Source organism: Artemia franciscana, chromosome 15 (genome assembly GCF_032884065.1).
Source record: "Artemia franciscana chromosome 15, ASM3288406v1, whole genome shotgun sequence".
Classification (NCBI taxonomy): Eukaryota; Metazoa; Arthropoda; class Branchiopoda; order Anostraca; family Artemiidae; genus Artemia; species Artemia franciscana.
In genome coordinates this window covers 42,397,293-42,417,104 of record NC_088877.1, presented here as the reverse complement: position 1 = coordinate 42,417,104, position 19,812 = coordinate 42,397,293, and the positions used below count along the sequence as shown (strand labels likewise).

At 34.9% G+C, this 19,812-nt stretch overlaps 1 protein-coding gene across 4 annotated transcripts in view; it reads right to left on the bottom strand.

The window, feature by feature from the left end:
• Nucleotides 1-19,812, bottom strand: part of LOC136036500 (protein lap4-like) — a 52,932-nt gene that overhangs the window by 4,859 nt on the left and 28,261 nt on the right. For 2 of the 4 annotated variants that reach the window (XM_065718785.1, XM_065718787.1), the window contains 4 exons: nt 19,295-19,418; nt 15,009-15,122; nt 6,764-6,919; nt 746-1,045 (listed from right to left, as the gene is read on the bottom strand). In XM_065718785.1, the coding sequence (XP_065574857.1) occupies nt 878-1,045; nt 6,764-6,919; nt 15,009-15,122; nt 19,295-19,418 (562 nt within the window). In that variant the 3' untranslated portion in view covers nt 746-877. Of the gene's footprint in view, nt 1-745; nt 1,046-6,763; nt 6,920-15,008; nt 15,123-19,294; nt 19,419-19,812 lie in introns of those variants that run through there. The other 2 variants (XM_065718788.1, XM_065718786.1) reach the window with 1 other exon arrangement.

Below are 19,812 nucleotides of genomic sequence, written 5' to 3'. Positions count from 1 at the left end.
AGGAGTAAACTACAAGAGCAGGGGCGTAATTTGCTATGGGGCAAAAGAAGGAGGGGCAGCACATCTCAGTTACCCCCAGCTGAAATTTAATTTCTTCAAAGATCAGGTTAAAACGAAGATAATCCTACATAATTCAAGCATCCATGGAAACGGGCCAGTTTTCTTTATCATTATGGAACTATATTGCTCATCTTTTAGTTTTAACTATCATTTTCACTTAATTTGGGAACAATGGCTCCGACTTTGCCCCCCCCAGGCTTTTGACGAAATTACGCCATTGTACAAGAGATCAGGTTCTTCTACTTTTCAAAAGTGGTTCCGAGGGGGACCAATCATTTTGTAGTGTAACTTTCTTTTATAATATCATTCTGCCAAAAAATTTAAAGCTATAAAAAATCATTTGTTTCACATTTTCCCTTTCGCAAACAAAATCACTTTAATATTTGCAAAACAAACAAGCACACGAGTAAGTGCAACTAAGCAGGTAACCCGGGAGATATCCCAGTGGCGAGTTCACCGCAATCTAGAAAACGCACAAATTCTTTAAAGCACAATAACAAATTAATTTTTTCTGCATTTGGGCTGTAGATTTCGAGCAAAGTCCCACCTTAATGGGTGTATCCTTAACTTTTGGGTAATAGTGTGAATAACAAGCACAGAAATAATAACGCTAAAATAGAGTAGGTTCTATTTTCTTATTCATTTTAGTACTTGGAAATTTTGCGCAAACACAGATAGACATAGTCTTTCTACCGTCGTATAAGGTAAGGAGGAATTTACCCACTACAATTTTTCTATAAGCCTCACAAGGCGTACAATCTTCAGCGACTGTATTACACCAATTAAGACAGGTCTTTAGCTGCACCAAAAATAATATTTAGACACGCTCGGACAAGTTTTTACTTGAAACAGACGTGTTAGGCAGCGAAAATCCCCTACTCAAGGGCAAATGAAACATTGTCGGTTGGTGAGAATATACTTGAGATCGAACCAATCGACGGCTAGCCATATCGTCACGTTGTTTCCTGAATACCACTTCGTATTCCTACACACAAAAAGAAAATGTTAAGGAAGAAAATCAAAGACCAACGCCACCATTTTTAATGTACCAAGAGCATGAAAAGAAAAACTTTTTTCTGTCCTGGACCTTGCCTATCCATACCTGAAAACGGCGATTTTCATTTTGGTTACTTCAAAATTACGAATTAATTTGGGCATTATACATTTTTGCCAATGTTTCCGCGGTCAAACGTGAAAATAAACAAGCAAAATCAATTTGTTCATTTTGATAACGCTTTTCCTACTTGCAAAATTCAAACATTAGCAATCGGTTGATGCAAAAAGACAACTACATTTTCAAAAGAAAGCCACGAGTTTTTCAGCTGCTTGATTCCATGTTTATTTAGTTGTTTTTTTTTTTCTTCTCATTTTTCACCCGCGTTTCTTTTTTTCTATTTTATAAAAAAGTTTTTTTTTAATTTGAAAAGTTTTCAAAGTAGAGAAAGTTTTCCTTTTTTATTTAATAGTTTTCTACCACTGTTTGGTGTTAAAAACTGAATTCACGATTTACTTTTTTGATATACATATTGTTGCACAAGTTTCCACTAAACCATTCTAAACAACCAAATTCCATTTCCACTGTCCTCTGTATTTGTGTTTCCACTGTAATTTACAACAAAAAATAAATAAAATATGCCTATCATGCCAGTTAAGGTTATAATTTAGTTTCACCTGGCATCTCGCCAAATAGTTAGTACAATATTGTGAACTTTCTTTTTTCTTTTTTTTTTTTTTACTAATTTAATAAAAGACTTTTTATTCCTATTCATAAGAATATTTTAAACAATTATACAAACCAGAGTATGGCTATTTTGTAAATATTTTTTTTTTCATTTTGTTTCCTAAATACTTTTTCGTATTCTTGTGCACAAAAAGAAAAAGGTTACAAAAGGAAACCAAATACTAACACCATATTCTTTAAGAAGAAGATACAGGTCAAAGATTTGTTAGTTGCAGCTTAAATTAAATTAAAAAAAATAGACATTCGTCTTAGCTTAGGTCACAACTTCGTTACATTTCGGGTCCCCCAGCAGGCTTTTTTTTGGGGGGGGGGGGGGTGAGGTGGTCGGACAAAAAAAGAAATACGAAAAGCCAAACAATTTTTTCCAAGAAAAGCAGGAATTTATGAATTTCAAGATGGAATTGACTTTTGATCATTTATTTGGAAACAAAAATCGTATATTTTAACCGACTTTCTTCAAGATAAACGAATAGAAAGCATAAAGCAGTTAAAGAGATTTCTGAAAAAATACCGTTTTACTATAGTTCTTTTGACGTTTTGTTTTTGCTTGCTTTTTAAAAATGGGATTTGTGTAGCAACAAGAGGATTTCTTAAAAACAAACTCATGTGTGATGAGGCGTTTAAACAAAAAGAAAAACTAAAAAAAGTCAAACAATTTTGTTTTGAGAAAACCTGAAACTGAATTTTGGTTGTTTATTTGAAACCAGTAGAGAAAAAGGTAAAGAAAAAGAAAGTTTTTCTGTAAACTTCAAAATATTATATAATTTTGTATCTTGTTATCAAATTTCAAGATGAGAGATATACACACATTTTCATGTTTTTTAGATGTTTTGATGGTGTTAGATGTTTTTTGTTTTTACCTCTTCAATATCATCTTAGTTACGGTAATAAGAATATTTCATTTTTGGGCAATAGCTTCAATATGGTTAATACTACTAAAAACACTAAATTACTAAAACACTAAAACCACTAAAACAAAAAAAAACACTAAAACACTTACTATTGAAACAAATAACAACAAAAATGACTCTGCCCTTCCATCATAAAAAAGCAAGAAGTAAAACAATAAGGAATTTTTTAAACTGTGAAACTTGCTCAGACTTCAAATTAATATTTTCGCCCAAGGTTCATTTATTTATTTATTTTATTTATTTGTTTATTTATTTATTTTATTCATTTATCCAAGGGTCCTTGGAAATAGGGCCAAGAGTTTCACTGTCTTAAAAATTCCCTATTTTAAAAATTCCATTGTCTTATGTCTCATTTGAGTCAAGGCAAAATCGGATCTTCACAATTTTTGCATAATCTCCCACGGTGTAAATTCTGTGATCCTTATTATACCAATTGAGAGGGGACTTAAATGTCCAAAGACTCTAACATAAAAGTACGTTGACAACATGAGCTACGCCAATGGCCGGTAATTCAAAAGGGAATATTTGCACAATACATCCTTGTTCCATTTACACTACACAATTATATGTTTCGTGTTAGGTTCCTTTTGTATAACACGACTTGAGCAAGAGAGACTGACAAATTTGTCTGATTTTTTTTTATTATTATTAATAAGCAGCAATAGTCTTAAGAAAGGCATGTCTTAATTGCCGAATAATGGTTATAGGAATTTTCTCGTAATTGTGTATTAACACGAATAAGGTTGATAGCGCTTATAAAGCTAAAAAAAAATCATTTTACAATTCTTGCAGTATCGAGAAAATATCCTTTATAGGTCTGGAATGGCTATTTGTTCACTTAGAAAAGAATTGCATCGCTTCTTCTAATCGTCTTACAAGTGAATTCAGAATTAAGAAATGGCGGAATCTACACGCGGCAACATTCATGTAAGTTTTCTAAGGGGAGAAACTCCTTATGACCCTTATTGCAACCATTACGATGTGGCTTGAGCAAACAAAAAAAGTTTCTCAAGAGTTTAAGACAGCCCAAATTCAGCTTAGGCATCAAAAGCCCCACCTTGAAGCTATTTTTATAAGTGATACAAGAGGACACACCATATTTAATGAAAGAGAAACTTCTAAATATCTTAACACCAGAAAAGAAGAAAATAAATTTAGCCAGCTCATAGAGCTTGCTTTGTTTAAGAGGATGAAGTATGAATGCCCCTACTCCATAAATATGTCACAAAACCCCTTTTGCATTACCCCGGTCGGACTAAAGCCAACAAATATACAACCTGGATAAGAATGAGAGGATTTAAAAACAAAATAAATAAATTAATTTTAAGACAAATTTCCCCGTAAATTACATTCTAACTAGTCTAAGACGAAGTCATACGCTTGACAAGATTTTTCTAATATCAATTCCACAAAAAGAAAATAAAAGAAATTTAGAGAAGGCGTAAATACAAAAAAAGCCATATTTGAACGTTATCGAATTTCAAAAACTTTGTGCAACAGTCTTAACAAGCCTGAAGACACCCTGTTGCAACGGTATGCAGCTTTCGGCCGCTAAGTTTAAGAGCCTGGAGGCCAATTTATGAAAATTAGGGGGGGGGAGAATATATATCTTTCAAAATATCAGGTGGGAACAAATATTCCCCTTGAGCCCCATCCCTCAAATCTCACCCCTGGACAAAAAATACACATTTTTTTCTTTCTTTGATCATCTTCTTTTTTGTTAATTTTGGTCTATTTGTTTACAGCGAAAGATAAACTACAATATCTACAAACCACAATTTAAAAGCCTAAATTTAAAGACCAAGATTATATGAGCCTCAGATTCATCACTTTTAATTTGTATTTTTAGCATGTTTTATTGAGGAGATTCTGAATTATGAGTTACATTTTGTATTTGCACTTTTGTTTCAGCCTTTTCGATTTCGCTAAGGATGACTACTGGTCATATAGCCGAGACATCCGCCAAGGTTCATTACCGTCTTCAGAAAAAGTCCACATTCCTCATAACTTCTTGATCTTCGAATGGTCTGATGTACTCCGTTTAGAGAACATCATTACAAGTACATCATCTGAAAAATCTTTCTTCACCCCTTTCTTAATCAGGAAAATTTCCAGTAACAAGAAAACAAGTCTTCAACTAAAAGTGATACAATTTCCTATTCAATACTCAATGACAGGGTGATGAATATACGCTGAACCAGTTTAAGATGCATCATATATATTGCATCAAAGCAATCATCAGCAAGGTCATCAGCGAACATTATAGTTTCACAAAATGAATAAAATAACGAGAGGTCATCAATATATAATAAAAGGAAAATTTGTCTGAGTATACTATCCTGTGGAAAACAAAAATGAAAAAGAAAAACTTCAGAAGTGAAACTATTAGCCTTAGAGTAGGAAGTAAAAAGGACAGAAGAGAGCAAGAGAGGAGCGGGAGAAAGAACTACTCCGTAGAGTAGGGAGAAAAAAGAATCGAACCCAAGTTTTGCTATTTCTAAACTTTGAAATTTCTTTACTACTGCTATTAACTTCATATTTTTATTATTATAAACTCATTCGTCCTAGCCATGTGAATTGGTTAGCTGGATTTAGGATCCTTTGTCCGAGAGGACGAGGGTTCAAATCCTAGTGTACCCAACTGTTTGGTTTGGGACGGGGGTCATTGGCGTGACTCTGTAAGCCCACCCGGAGCCAACCCAGCTGTAAATGGGTACCTGGAGAAATCTGAGGAAGGTAAACAGGAAGGGTATGCGAAAGCAGAGGGTGGTTGGCCCCCAACACCCCATTGCACTTCCTGGATGAAGGGTCAAGAAACGGAGATCAGCACTGCCGGTAGGGACTGTTAAGTCCAATGTCGTATTCTTTACCTCTCTCTCTCTCTTCTCTTTCCTTTACTCATTCGTGAACAAGATTATTTCGACAATTTCGAGGGGCTAACAACACCTCTGTTAATAACGGCTTTAATCGAAATCGAACTTGAGCTCAAAATCGTTGCGAAAACAACCTGGAGGCAAACAGGAGACTTGGAGTCTCCTGTGCAGGCAGCCAATGTTAGGTGAAATAAATCAAGGCAAAAGAAAAAGTATAATAACAACACTCCTAGCAATTATTTAGCTTAAAAAACTTAAAAACAAAATTTCGCAAACCGCACTGTCCTGCCATAACGAAGAATAAAAAATAGAGAAATGAAGATCGCGGATGATGTTTTACAAGGCCAACGAAAATACTAGACGAAAACAAATAGCTTTCTAACTAAGCAGATGATTAAGTTCGTTTGAAAAGTTTCAGTTGCTCGTTCGGTATAATTCGAGAGCGTTGTTGCTTCTGGAGTTAGGTTCTTTAGGCTTCTGGAATTTTTAATTTTGGTAATTTTGATTTTATATGTTGTTGGTTTTTCCGCTTTGTTGTAATTTTTCTTTTAATTCTTTCGATTTGAGTTTTTATCTCTTTTTTGCTTTCCGCATTGTTTATTTTTCTCTTTCTATTTTTATTCGGTTTATTTTGTCCGCATTTTCGCTTAGAAGATGTGAACATGTTTCTATGAAATTTTCCCTTTTGGCACTGAAGTAGAGAAATGGTTGTAGTCCCGAAATATTCGTCTAGTATTTTGTGGGACTTAAAAAACTTATTCCGACCTTCTTAAATCTCTTTTTATTTTTTTAGACTAATTCTAATTTTTTTAAGCGACTATTTCTAATTTAATCTGGTCCGGTTCCTGATACGCCTGCAAATTTTCAGCGATCACATTATTGATCACGTATCTAGTTTCGAATTTTTTTAATGTAAAAATTTGGGTGGTCCACGATTTGAACCCGAGACTTCTCACACCCTAAGCGAGAGTCGTACTACTAGACCAACAAGCCACACTTAACAACAACTATCATTTTTTATGCACAAATAAAATTCTTCTCAACTATCTCGATCGTTTGCTAAGAAAAGATCTTTTTTATACTTTGTTAAAGTCTTTTTTTATTTATTTTTTTTAAAGTAAAATAAACATGCCTCCAGCCGAAAAGAATAATATTTGTTAATACGAAGAATCACTTACGCCACTGGACTCTTCTTGTTCTTCAACAATGGTTTCATGTTCATTATTATTCACAATTCTTTCGTTGTCGATTTTAGAAGGCTGTACAATAGGCACTTGTGGAGGTGACTCCAAACTGTTTACACTCTGAAGGAGCATTTGAGCTTGTAACGCCTCCTAAGGAGTAAACATTAAATATGAAAGAAATTTTTTAAGATAAACTGTTAATCGAAGAAGAGAAGGACACCTGATAACAAGTTACCTATCATTTGCGTCAGAAAAGCCTAAATTAGGGGGGGGGGGGGCAAATTTCATAGATTGGGCTAGGGGGCTTGAAAAGCTCCTCAGGATAACCAAAGACCGTGTTCCAAATTTAAACATAACAAACACAAACCCAACCAAAATTGGTTCCAACACCAAAAAAAGTTCGCTACTAACATAAAGTTCAAAGACTAGCTTGAGACTCAACTTCAACTTTGTTTATATACAATAATCATCCCCACAAAAGGCTCCATGGCCTGTGAACGTAGGGAAAAAACATTACAATCATATCTATCAAGATTCATAATACAAGATAAGGGAAATAAACACGAAGAGGAAAAAAAAACACAAGAAATAAAAACAGAAAAATGCAAATAATTATATCAAACCTTTTTTTTTGATTATTTACACTCAATTGAACTGGCAAATCCATAATACTATTATTGCTTATAAACACAAGAAAAAAGAATGAAAGAAGAATAAGAAGAAAAATTAACCCAAATGACTTTTCATTATTCTTTTTAAGATCCCGATGGAGTGAAAATCTCTGATATTCTTCCGCGGGGAGTTTTAAACACTATTACATGCGTATATAGGGCTAAAATCTGACCTCACGGTTGGAGCTCTAACAACAAATAAAACTCAATAGTTACGAGTTCCATGAAGATTAACACTAACTCGGGATTGTAAATATTTCGAACAACAAGAGGGAAGTTGACCATGAAGATATTTATGAATTAAAAAAGCACAAGATAGAAAATACCGTGGACGGAACCTAAGGAGAGAATTTGTTGACGTACTATTCGTATTTCTACCAAAATACTTAAAACTTTAGGAGATTTCTTCGTAGGTGGTCAAACCAGAAACTTTGAACATGGTCGGACAAAGAAAGAGCTATTACACGTACATCAGGTCAAAACTTGAGCATTTTATGGGGTAAATAATTTCTCTTGCTAAAGATTGTCTTTGTCGGCCAGCCGTCTAAAATAAAACGAAAAGCAGGTGTGCCTCGAATGGGGCGGAAGAATGTCGTAAGGAAATATTGGGAAATGAGAAATGGAAGCTTCTTGTGGGGGTGTAAAGAGGGAGGCTTTAAATAGATTGAGGTGGAGGAGGAGCATGCATAGATGTGTTGGTCTCAGGCAGCTTGGTGCTGCAATGAGTTGTTAGTAGTGGTAGATACAACCATATTCCAGGCATGATTACAATCACTTGGGACGACAGCTAAAATATTTTTTGGCATCAAAATGGCACGATTATACCACAGACAATGGTGGGATTTGCGACAGTTTATTTCAGAATGGTGTATGCGGGTATGCATTGAGCATAGCGGGTATGCTCTAGCATACCCGCCAGTAAAATACTAAAAAACTCAAAGGAAATATCACTTAAGCAATTTGGGAGCTTTGGGATTCCCTGCGGTGCACCCCGCTTTGATTGAAAATCCTGCCGACACGGTGACGTAACACTGCTTTGTCTTTTCAATCAAATATCCGTCAAGCCACAAATTCTCAATAGCTTTCGGTGGTGGGTAGTCCCCTGGTAAATTCGATTTTCGGCCCCTTTTCTTTGAGACAGTCAGCCAATACTGACGCTTCCAGAACAATTTTAAGGCATCGAGTCTCCTTAATTGTTTAATTTTCAACATAATAATACAAACTCTGAATAAAATATATTTTTAAAGATACAAAAAAAGGATAATATGGATGCACTCACACTTGTTCAATAGAATTGATTCGTATAGCTCTTACGTTAAGCGAGAAAACCAGTTAATAAAGAAGACAAGACGCATCCCAAGATACAAATTTATTATTAGGGCTAAGTGGGGGACCATCAGGAGCGTGGGGTGAGGTGAATAGTTAGAAAAGTGACTAAGCTGCCCTCCGATCACTTTTTATCCTTCTTTGCTCACTTTGTATTTTTCGATTCTACTGTCTTCAGAGAAATAATTTCATTTTTATTTTTATCAGGTATGCATATGGTCTTATTTTTCTCGTTTGCACAGCTTTTTTTTTATTTAATTGATACTTTTATTTTGGATAGTAGAACATTTGCGTCCGCCTTTAAATCTTCCAGCTCATATGTAGATTTTTCTCCAGAGCACTTTCAGCCCAACACTAACTAGTGTATTAAGTATAAGATTGCAGTTCAATTTTCGCCTGATCAAAGGTTTTAGTATCATAGGCAGCGCATTAGCACCCATAGGTATATGAACTAGGAAAACTTTTTAGTTCATATATCTAGTGTTTTCTGTTTCTTTTGAGTTTAGGTTTAGTATCAGTTTTGTTTTGGGTACATTATAGGTACATTATTGGTTTAATTTTTATCATGTCTAATGCCTGTTTTTTCAACTTAAATATAGCCTATGTTTTATAATATATGTTTATTTAAATTATAATTGGGGTAGATTCTGTTCGTTTTTTGAGTTTGAGCTGAATGTCAGTTTTATTTTTGGTATATTATAAGTTCATTATTGGTTTCATTTTTTATTAAGTCTGATATAAAAATCCGCATCTAGCATTCATTCAGTGCAGTCGCATTTCGCTAGCTCTGATAATTTGTGACGTGTGATTTGACCAGTCAACAACTAATTGAATTTAAGCCGGATTAACTCTGTACCTGTTTGGAATAAATAACGAGTGAAATACTTTTGAACTTGTAATTGAAACTTGTTCGATAAATTTATAAACTTGTATACGATTACGGCTTAAGGATTATTTATGGATTGTGGCTGTGAGTTAGTATTCAGCACTACTATCATCTGAGTCGTGCATTGAAATATTCGGATTACTTGCAAATCACTGGATTACTAGCCCCACTCAAAGATAAGTTATTATTTATTCTCATTGCATTCATTTAGCCAGTGCGGATCATTTCATAATTGTGCTTATTGAGAACTTCTCTGTGGATATACCTTTTTCACTTAATTGTTTTTGGACTGATGCCGAGCCGTGAGTGAAATTTGCTTATCATGGACAATTGGAATACCAGTACGCTTTATTATTGCCCAGTTTTGAATTTTGCTCAGCACAATCTCGATGAGGGGTTGGACCATCAGTCTATTGTGAAATACGCTAGTGATTTTTTCCCGTATGAAGATGTTCTTGGAGCTAAGAAACTTTTATATAGCAATTGCTTCCCAGATGAGCCTATACCTCGTCGTTCGGGACCCAGTGCTAAGAATAGTTCATTGTCGGACATTATCGCTACTCTTTCTCGCTGCTCTGCAGAAAATATTGATATTCCAGAGTTCGTGATCAAATCCCCCTCTGAAGTCCCTAGCATTCCGGCGTCAGCTTATTCTATCCTTACCGCCAAAGTCAACCAGTGCCTTGATCAGTTAAAATCGCTTGCTCACCTCAATAGTCCAACAACGTCTATTAATAGTTCTTTGGTCTCAGATAGTAAGGGTACCAATCACAAACCCTCGTACGCCGTTGTTCTTAAATATCCGCCTCCAGAACTAAGAGACCCCGTTTCTCGCAAGGAAAAGCTTGATTCTTTCGCCGGACATGACGGTATTGTGTCGGTAAAGTCCGATCCGGTAAGGAAAAGATGGGTTGTTGTTACACGGGATAAAGTTTCCGCCAATTCTCTTGCCGCATCTGCTGTTGCGAGCTATCCAAATATTCTTGCTAAAGTGATTGATCGCAAACCTCTTGGAGTAATTAGGGGACTTCCCGACAGTGTTTCTAGCAGTATACTCATCTCCGTTATTCCTGGTCTTGTTGAGGCCAGCCAGATCGGCTCTTCTCATACATTCCGTTTAGAGTTCCTTGATTCCGCTGCACTAAAATCTGCCATCGCTACAGGTCTGCGCTTGGGTTACGAGTCTTTTAAAATATCGGAATACAAAGAATTGCCCAGACGGTGTCTTAGATGCCAAAGTATCCATCATTCGTTAGCTCACTGCCCATGTGCCCCGAATGAGATGAAGTGCTCTAAATGTTCTGGATGCCATTCCAATACTAAAGACAATCCTTGCTTAGAGGTTCCGAAATGTGCCAACTGCGGCGAAGCTCATGTTTCCTATAGTATGAATTGCCCAGTGATAAAACGCGCTCTGAACTCTGCTCCAAAATGAACCAAGCCACTATTTTAAGTTTTGCTTCTCTTAATATTAACGGCACAAAAGACAAAGACTTGTTAATTAATGAATTATTAGTCCATGACATAGTGTTCTTGCAAGAACATCTTTTGACCAAATCAAACGTTTCTAGCCTGAAGCGATCTTCTGTCCACCATTTCTTTTCGCAAGAGGCCAAGCAAACTAGAGGCCGCCCTTCCGGTGGCCTAGCAATTTTTTTCCGTTCCCCATCAAAGCCCTCTGTGATTCATTGTGATGATAACATCTTAGCGATTCAATGTGACAGTACCGCCTTTATAAACGTTTACTTACCTTGCGATCGACGTTCTATAGCATCGTTCACATCTTTCGCTAAATGTTGCTCCAGTTTAAAGTCTCTACTCGAAAGTCTACGTTTGAAAGACCTAAATTGGGTTTTAGCTGGTGACCTTAACTGTGACATTCTTGGTACCTCCGATAGATCAATCCTCTTGCTAGAATCACTTCCTAGCATATATCACGTCGCAGTTAAGAGCCTCCCATTCACGTATATTCATAACAGAGGCTGTTCAAAATCGAACCTGGATCACGTGATCTCTTCCAGTTCCAGCTTAATATCATCGATTGTCAGGGTGGACGAAGAGAAGATTGACGACGATCACCTTATTCTTAGCTGTAATTTGTCCTGTGAGCTATCTGGCAAAATACTTTCGGCTCAGCCGAAGTGGCATATGAAGTTGAATTGGGATCGTGCTAATGTCCCACTATACCTTGCTAGGCTAACTGCTTTACTCTCGACCATAAAAGTGCCATATCACCTGCTGCAAACGTCAGTTTCCTCGCCTTCAAGTACAGTTGATCTAAATTTCTATTATTGTCAAATCGTCCATTGCCTTAAATCAGCTTCCAAAGCTGCAGTGCCTGTGGATAAAGTTAGGATTGGTACAAGAAAGCCTAATTGGAACGTTGATCCTGAAGTAAAACGTGCTAAGCAAAAAGCCAAATTTTGGCTACGTATGTGGATATCATGTGACCGACCATCTTCCGGAGCTGTTTTCTCTGTGAAACAAAAGTGTAAACTTGAATATAAGGCCAGTTTGAAGAGGGCACGCTTGAATGCATGGCCAGGCCCCACCAATAAGGCCTCCTGGAATAAGGTTATTAATAGTGAGAAATGTTCCCCATCTACCCTATCTTGTCTCCAGCTAGCTAATTTTGTTGATCATTATAAGCGTGTGTTCAGTGTATTTAATAGTTTTCTTCAGTCTTTTTATTATAAGTTGCTTAAACCGCTTTTACCATACCGTCTCCTGCAGGCTCATGTCCAGCCTGTAGCAATATCTGAAATTCGCCGGGCTTTAAGAAAAATTAAGCGTTCAAATAGCCTTGATGGTGACGGCCTTTCTTACCGATTTTTTGCTTATGATTGTCCTGCTCTACTTAACCATTTACAAATATTTTTCCAGTCTTGCTTAGCACAGTCGCTTGTTCCTGATAGTTTCCTTTGTGGCCGTGTAACGTCTATTCAAAAGCGAGGCAAGGACCCCACGTCATGTATGAATTATCGTCCCATTACAGTATCGTGTTTCTTAAGTAAGTTGCTTGAACATTTGTTACTACCAGAAATTGAGTCGAATTGTGATTTTACGCCTTTTCAATTTGGTTTTCGGAAAAGTTTCGGTTGCTCCCATGCACATCATGTTTTAAGCCGACTCATGAAAGATGCCGTAAAAGCTAAAATGTCTTTATACTGTCTTACTGTTGATATTTCTGGAGCTTTCGACAATATTGTACACTCTCAGGCTCTATTTTCCCTTGCGTCTTCAGGTGTTAATCCTTCCGTACTAAGTTTATTGTCTTCTTGGTATTCAAAGTCTAAAATTCAAGTTTCCTGGAATGGTCAAATATCTGACCCGGTAAAAATTAATAAGGGAGTTCGGCAAGGTGCCGTATTGTCTCCTAGTATATTTAAATGCGTGCTTGCATCGTGCCTGCGTCCCCTTAGAAGTTCTGTTTTTTACGGTAATACTGGTTTGTCTTCTATTGCATATGCAGATGACGTTCTTCTTGTTGCCCGGACTCGCCGTGGACTGCTTTCTAATTTTACTATATTAACCAATGAACTATCTAAGATTGGACTGTCAGTTAATGCGTCTAAATGCGAGTTTATTTGTTTTAATAGCCCTTATGCGGTCGCTCCATTCGTTACTGGGACTGCAGTTCTACCATGTTCTTCTTTAGTTAGTTGGCTTGGTCTGTGTTTCGGTCCAACACTTTCCGCTACCTGTTCATCCCTAGTGAATCAAGCCGTGAAAAACCTACGCGTCGCTTACGGAAAAATATCCCCAAACAAAAGCCGTTATAACCGCAACGGTTTGTGCATGATTTATAACGCTTATTGCGCCCCTGTGCTTTTGTTTTTAACAGGCATGGCTCATCTGTTTCGTAAGAAAGATCGACATACTCTACGTACGGCTTATTTCAGATATTGCAAATTCCTCCTCCGGCTTCCTAGATGGCACCGAAACAAAAAAATAATTGCTCGATTTGGTTTAGTAGATGTGCCTTCTCGGATTCGGTCTTCCAGTGATGATTTATGTAAAAAGACTGTCAACTTTATTCACGTTTATGACCCTCTGCAGCCTTTTTTCCATATTGATACTGGTTGATTAATCCATATTGTCTTTTGTTAGTTTCAATTTTGTATTTCTTCGCTGTTTATCGTATTTGTTTTTGTTTATTTATTCATAATACTCCGTACTTTGTGTTTTTTATACTTTACGGGTAATAAAGTTCATTCATTCATTCATATCTATTTCTTTTAACTTTGAAAACTTTCTTTTAATATCTGTTTTTTTTTTTTAATTAAAATTGTGATGTCTTTTCGCAATATGGACCACAAGAAAGACGACTTCCTTTATTTATCTAGTAATATTTGTCTAGTTCATTTACCTAGTAATCTCTGTTCGTTTTGGGTTTGAGTTGAATATTAGTTTCATTTTTATCCAGTTATTTCTTTTAACTTTTAGTTCGTTATTCATTATAATTTCTGTTACTTTTTTTTTCCTCTACTGAAGAAATATCTTTGCTCTTAACTAGTTTTTTTCCATTTAATTAAGAAGAAAGGTTATTTTATTTCTCATCAAGCGTGACATAGCGCACTACGTTCAAACAATTAATGTGCTTAATTATTTTTGTGTTTCTCAGCGAAATAAGCTTGGCAGCAGGCACGCCAAATGAAGAGGGAGAGGGAGGGCAGAGAAGGAGAGCCCCTCCGTCGATAAAAAAACTTTTTTTTACATATTTATTGGGAAAAACAACTATCCCCCGCCCTAGGATCTGAAAAACAGCATTGTTTTATATCTTCATGAAAGAAAACAACGTTGACCCCCCTCTCCCTAAATTTTCTAGAATTGACACCCCCACTTGTTTCTTGCGTTTTTTGTCTCTTAAAATGTCAAAATCCTACATGCTGATGAATTTTTCGTTTAAATAATTCTCTCTTTTCCAGTCTACATTGGCTAAAACTTTTTATTAGTACTTGTTAATCATTCAGAACACACCCATAAAGTTAAGTTAGGCTGATTCTAATGAAATATATCATATTATGATGAAAATGTAATACTTTATTAACAAAATTATGGGAACTACAGCAGAAGATTATGGAAAGCAGGCCACCCAGAACATATTATATTAAATACCTAACTAAACCTAATATAACCCCTAACCATCTCAATATATTAAATATTTAATTAAAATATACATACATTGTAGTTTTTCTCACTCAAAATAGGCAAATCATAGCCAATTGCAGAGGCAAACCAGTTTTTGTCACATATAATAGAGCGAAATGTTTGATTGTGTTCTGAATAAACAATATGTACTCTTTTTTTTATTAGACCATAGAAAGAAAGAAGATATGGATGCGCACGCACATACCTGTTCAAGAGATTTTAGCCGCGCAGCTCTCCAAGCTGCCCTCCGATCAGCTTGTATCCTTCTCTGCTCAGCCGGAGATAAGCATTTCTCATGGTCTTCAAGTTCAATAGAACCCTGGAAATAATTTAAAATATAGTAATTAAAATAAATAATTTAAAACCGATTATTGCTAGGCGCTGCACAGCCGTAATCAAACAGTTTGTGGTGGCAAACTGTGGTGGCAAGTAAAGACTGACCCGTGCTAATAGCAACTGAACTTTAAAAAAGGGACTTCGATAACAATAAATGCACAAAAAGAATCTGCTTTTCATGTTAACCCTAAAATGTAGACTTTATAAAGTTTAAAGTTACTCTTCAAAAGTTAGCAAAATTTAAAAAACCTGGAAAAGTTATTATAACTAGAAAAAAGGGAGGAAACACACCCATTGAGTCACTACCTCTCAAGATTTAAATAGAATTTGACAACCCCCATAAATTAAGCTTAACAAACTATCAGGGTCTTTTAGTAAAAAAAAAAACTTTCATAAAAAAAACCTATAAGAGAAGGCAGCAAACCTCATAACCTCATAACCTAAAAAAATTTAGGATATGTTGAAGTTTTAACTCAAAGAACAGACGGTTTAGGGAATCGCTGCTCCCCTCATACATAGGATAATTTCATACTCTAAGTTGTATCCCGGTCTTTACTTTCATTTGAAACCAAATATTTTCCTTTGATTTAGTTCCTTTGTGTTTCAAAATGAGATTTATATAAAAATAAGACAATATCCACTGACATTATCTTTTTTCCAGACAATATCTGGAAAAAAGAAATATTATTATTCTAACAGAAATTACATTTTCGCTATTAATACTTCTAATGAAGTGTTGGAGACCTCAAAAATGGAGTTTTTGCATTACTGTATCTTTGTTTAGGGACATCTTTACCATCACGCTCTCTAGACTTGGGTGGTAATCCCTCTTAAAGAGAAAAGATATATAAATTGGTTTTAGATAGTTCTAAATCGATTCACTACAAAGAGCTTTTATTAGCAATATGTTAGTCTATTTTGGGCTAAAATTTTTGGTTTGTGACATAAAATGGCAGAAATAATGACTTGTCGCGTGATCTCTTTTCTTAATTAATTCGGGTCAAAGAATTTCAAAACCAGAATAAACTCTCTCTCGATATTCTGCACATACTGGTTCAAGCACATTAACAAAAATACAAAAAGAACATGCTTTCGTATATAGAGCTTTAAAACTTCCCATTTAAGATACTTCAAAACTATTCAATTAGCGATATGATTTTTCTTAGTGTCGAATCCCTTTATGGGGTCTTCCCCCTGTTAAAAAAAATTATATAAATTTCTGATGCTAATAACTAACGATTTTTTAAATATTTGGAACCAGCTTCAAAAGAAAATTTTGTTTATGTGCGGTGTTGCTTTGAGATCTGTTTTTCAAAGTTTAATTCCTGTTTTTGAGCTTATGGGCTTTCCAGTCATGACTATTGAGTCGTCTTCCAATTCCTCCCGTCTTTATATGTCTGCAATTTATATGTTTTGCGGTAGCTCCTTGGATTCAAGGTACTGAGCTATCCTGCAGTATATTTCGGCTTCAATACTCTTCAATACCTCTATATACCTCTATGTACTATACTATATACTTTCTATATACTGTATACTATATTCTATATACTTCAGTGCATTAAAGTCTAATAAGCAATGGTTTCAAGGTTTATATTTATTCATGAGGATATACAGTACTTTTTACTTTTAACTACTTTCTTTAGGTAAAAAATAGGCAAATAGGTAAGGTAGTTAGTAAGAAGCAGGTAAAGTTTACTTTTAATAATACTTACTTTTTGCTTTTTTTACATGTTGCTTTTACCAGCTTTTTACTTATGCTATGGGCCGTGCGAAGGACTTTTTTTTTCATAATTCGGCGAGTCTTGTGACTCGAATTTTTTCTTTATTAAGTCAAAAATTAAGTTTCAAACTGGGTCAAGAAATATAGCCCAGCCATAAAAAATGGCTGGAAAAGAACTTGTAAGCAGCCAATTAATTAAGATTTTGATAAATAAAGACCAAATAGTGATAAAAAGTACTATAACGTCAGCGAAAATGGGTTTTATTAGTAAATGGAAACTAAATGGTTCACTATTTAGTTTATATATATATATATATATATATATATATATATATATATATATATATATATATATATATATATATATATATATATATATATATATATATATATATATATATATATACTAGCTGTTGGGGTGGCGCAAAAGCGCCACCCCAACACCTAGTTGATGGGGGCGCTTCGCACCACCCCCAAGCCCCCCCGCGCGCGTAAGTTGTTACGCGCCATTGCAGTTGTGTCCCTGTGTCCCACCTGTGATATATATATATATATATATATATATATATATATATATATATATATATATATATATATATATATATATATATATATATATATATATATATATATATATATGTATATATATATTTTTAACTACGTAAAACTTGCGAATATACAACATTCTTGGCTGTCCCATTGTCTATGCATATAAATAGATTGTCAGGGAAATTTATGCAACATATAATTGTCCATGGGAAAAACAATCTGTATTCAGATCTATACCTCATTATTCTAATGATTGCCCTTGAGCTTAGTTGATGGTGAGAGGCCTCGGCATTCAGCACGTGGCAGGCTTCGTGGATCCTGATTGTCGCTTGTCTTCTTACCGAAGACAATTTGAGACAATTTGCTGTCCTTTCATACTGAAGTCTTTTCAAAAACATTTGATTATTAATGCAAGTCCGATTTCCAACAACGATATCTACTAGGCTTCAAACTTTTGGTTTTCTTTTTGAAGGTTTTTGAATTGCTGCAATCCCTTTTCAAAATACATAAAAACATTTTTGCAATTACCAGTTTTTTGCTATTTAGTGTTAGTTTAATGTCTTTTCATAGTGTTTCTTTTCAAAGATATTAGATTACTATCAGTCTGATTTCTAACAACGATATCTATTAAGCTTCAAACTTTCGGTTTTCTTTTTAAAGGTTTTAGAATCGATGTAATCCGTTGTTATACTATATACAAATATTTTTGCAATTACCAGATTTTTGCTCTTTAAGGAATTTAATATAAACTATATAAGCAATAATATATAATGAAAAGAGAAACCATCAATGTAACAGCACAAACACACACAAAAAAAAGAAAAAAAAAGAAAAAAAAAGAAAGGAGATAGAAGGAGAAAGGGAAAACTGTTTTCCTAAATTAGTGGCTAATATAGACCAGCACTTGAACGAGGCCTTAACCTACTCATCCATACAACCACATAGGTCAAACAGCATAGCCATACACAATCAACCATAAAGAATAATCCATGGATAGGCAGTCATGTCGTCAATAAGTATAAGTCGTCATTTACCAAACAATAAAAACACTAAAGACAAATAATTCAGAGGCAACAACCCAACATAAGGGCTCATCAGGAGAATACACTTGCCTATAGGGTTTCGGCACTTTAAATTCTCAAATACCCAGTCAAGTGTTGTGCCTATCACAGAATATCCATGGCATCCCCGTGTCAGGTATCACCCCCAAAATACATGCCTATGAAAAAAAAAACCCCAGCAAATGTAGAAACACCAAAACAAATTTATCCTGTTAATATATTCCTCTTTTTAGCAACAATAGGTAAACTAAATGTGATAAATTTTACCAAATCACAAATATTAAGACATTGCAAAAAACCTGAATGAACTAAACAATTATAGAATTCATCTTTACCATGAGGCTATTAAAAAAAAAAAATCCGTTCTATTAGAAACACAATTCAAAATAAATGGCGCTGCATCATCTTTTCGCGAACCTCCGAAATTAGCCGAAAATTTCTTTAAGTATTTCCAGATAATTCTTTTGGTATTTATTTAAAAGTTCATTATAATGAAAACTTAATTCTTTAAATTGCCAAGTTAATTTATTTGCAGAAAAACCTCTTAATATCAATTTTTGGCTTAAGATTTTACATCTATTTTTAAAATCAATATAATTACTACAGATCCTTGCATAACGAAGTAACTGTGAGAAATATATATATATATATATATATATATATATATATATATATATATATATATATATATATGTCGGCCGATAACCAATATTTTTTATCTGATAATGATACTGACCCTCATATCGGTTAGCCGATATATCGGTCGGGCCCCAATCAGCAAACATGGCAAGGGACACTGCCAAACGAAGGAAACACGAGGCTTACCTCTCTTTCCATTTGCTTCTTGAGTCGATTAGCTGCTTTTGCAGTCCTTATTACGCCAGGAGTCGTAGGCTTCAAGTCTTCTTCATTGGGCTCATACTCAGACTTTTCTACTAAATTCTCAACACTGCAACAAAACAATAGCAAACTATTAATATAGCCATTAAATACATAAACAAACGCAAAACATATACACATCACAAAATTTGTTTGGCCAAATTGATATTGAGGCATCATAGACTGAACTAAGCTTGTTGGACCGGTTGCTATTACCCACTTTCGAGCATAGGCTTTGATTCTCAGGGCCTTCACCAGAATGTGTTTTTCAGATGCATTAAAACCTCTTTTATACTTAAAGAGACAAAGCATTGAGGACCAGTTGCCATGCCTTATTTTGGAGCATCTTATTTGATCCAAGATGTTTATTGGTTTTGTTGGTTTCAAGCTTTTCAAAATACATTAGGTCTTCTTATCTTGCTTAAAGAGAAGCTAAAAAAATAGATTTTTTTTTTTTTTTTATA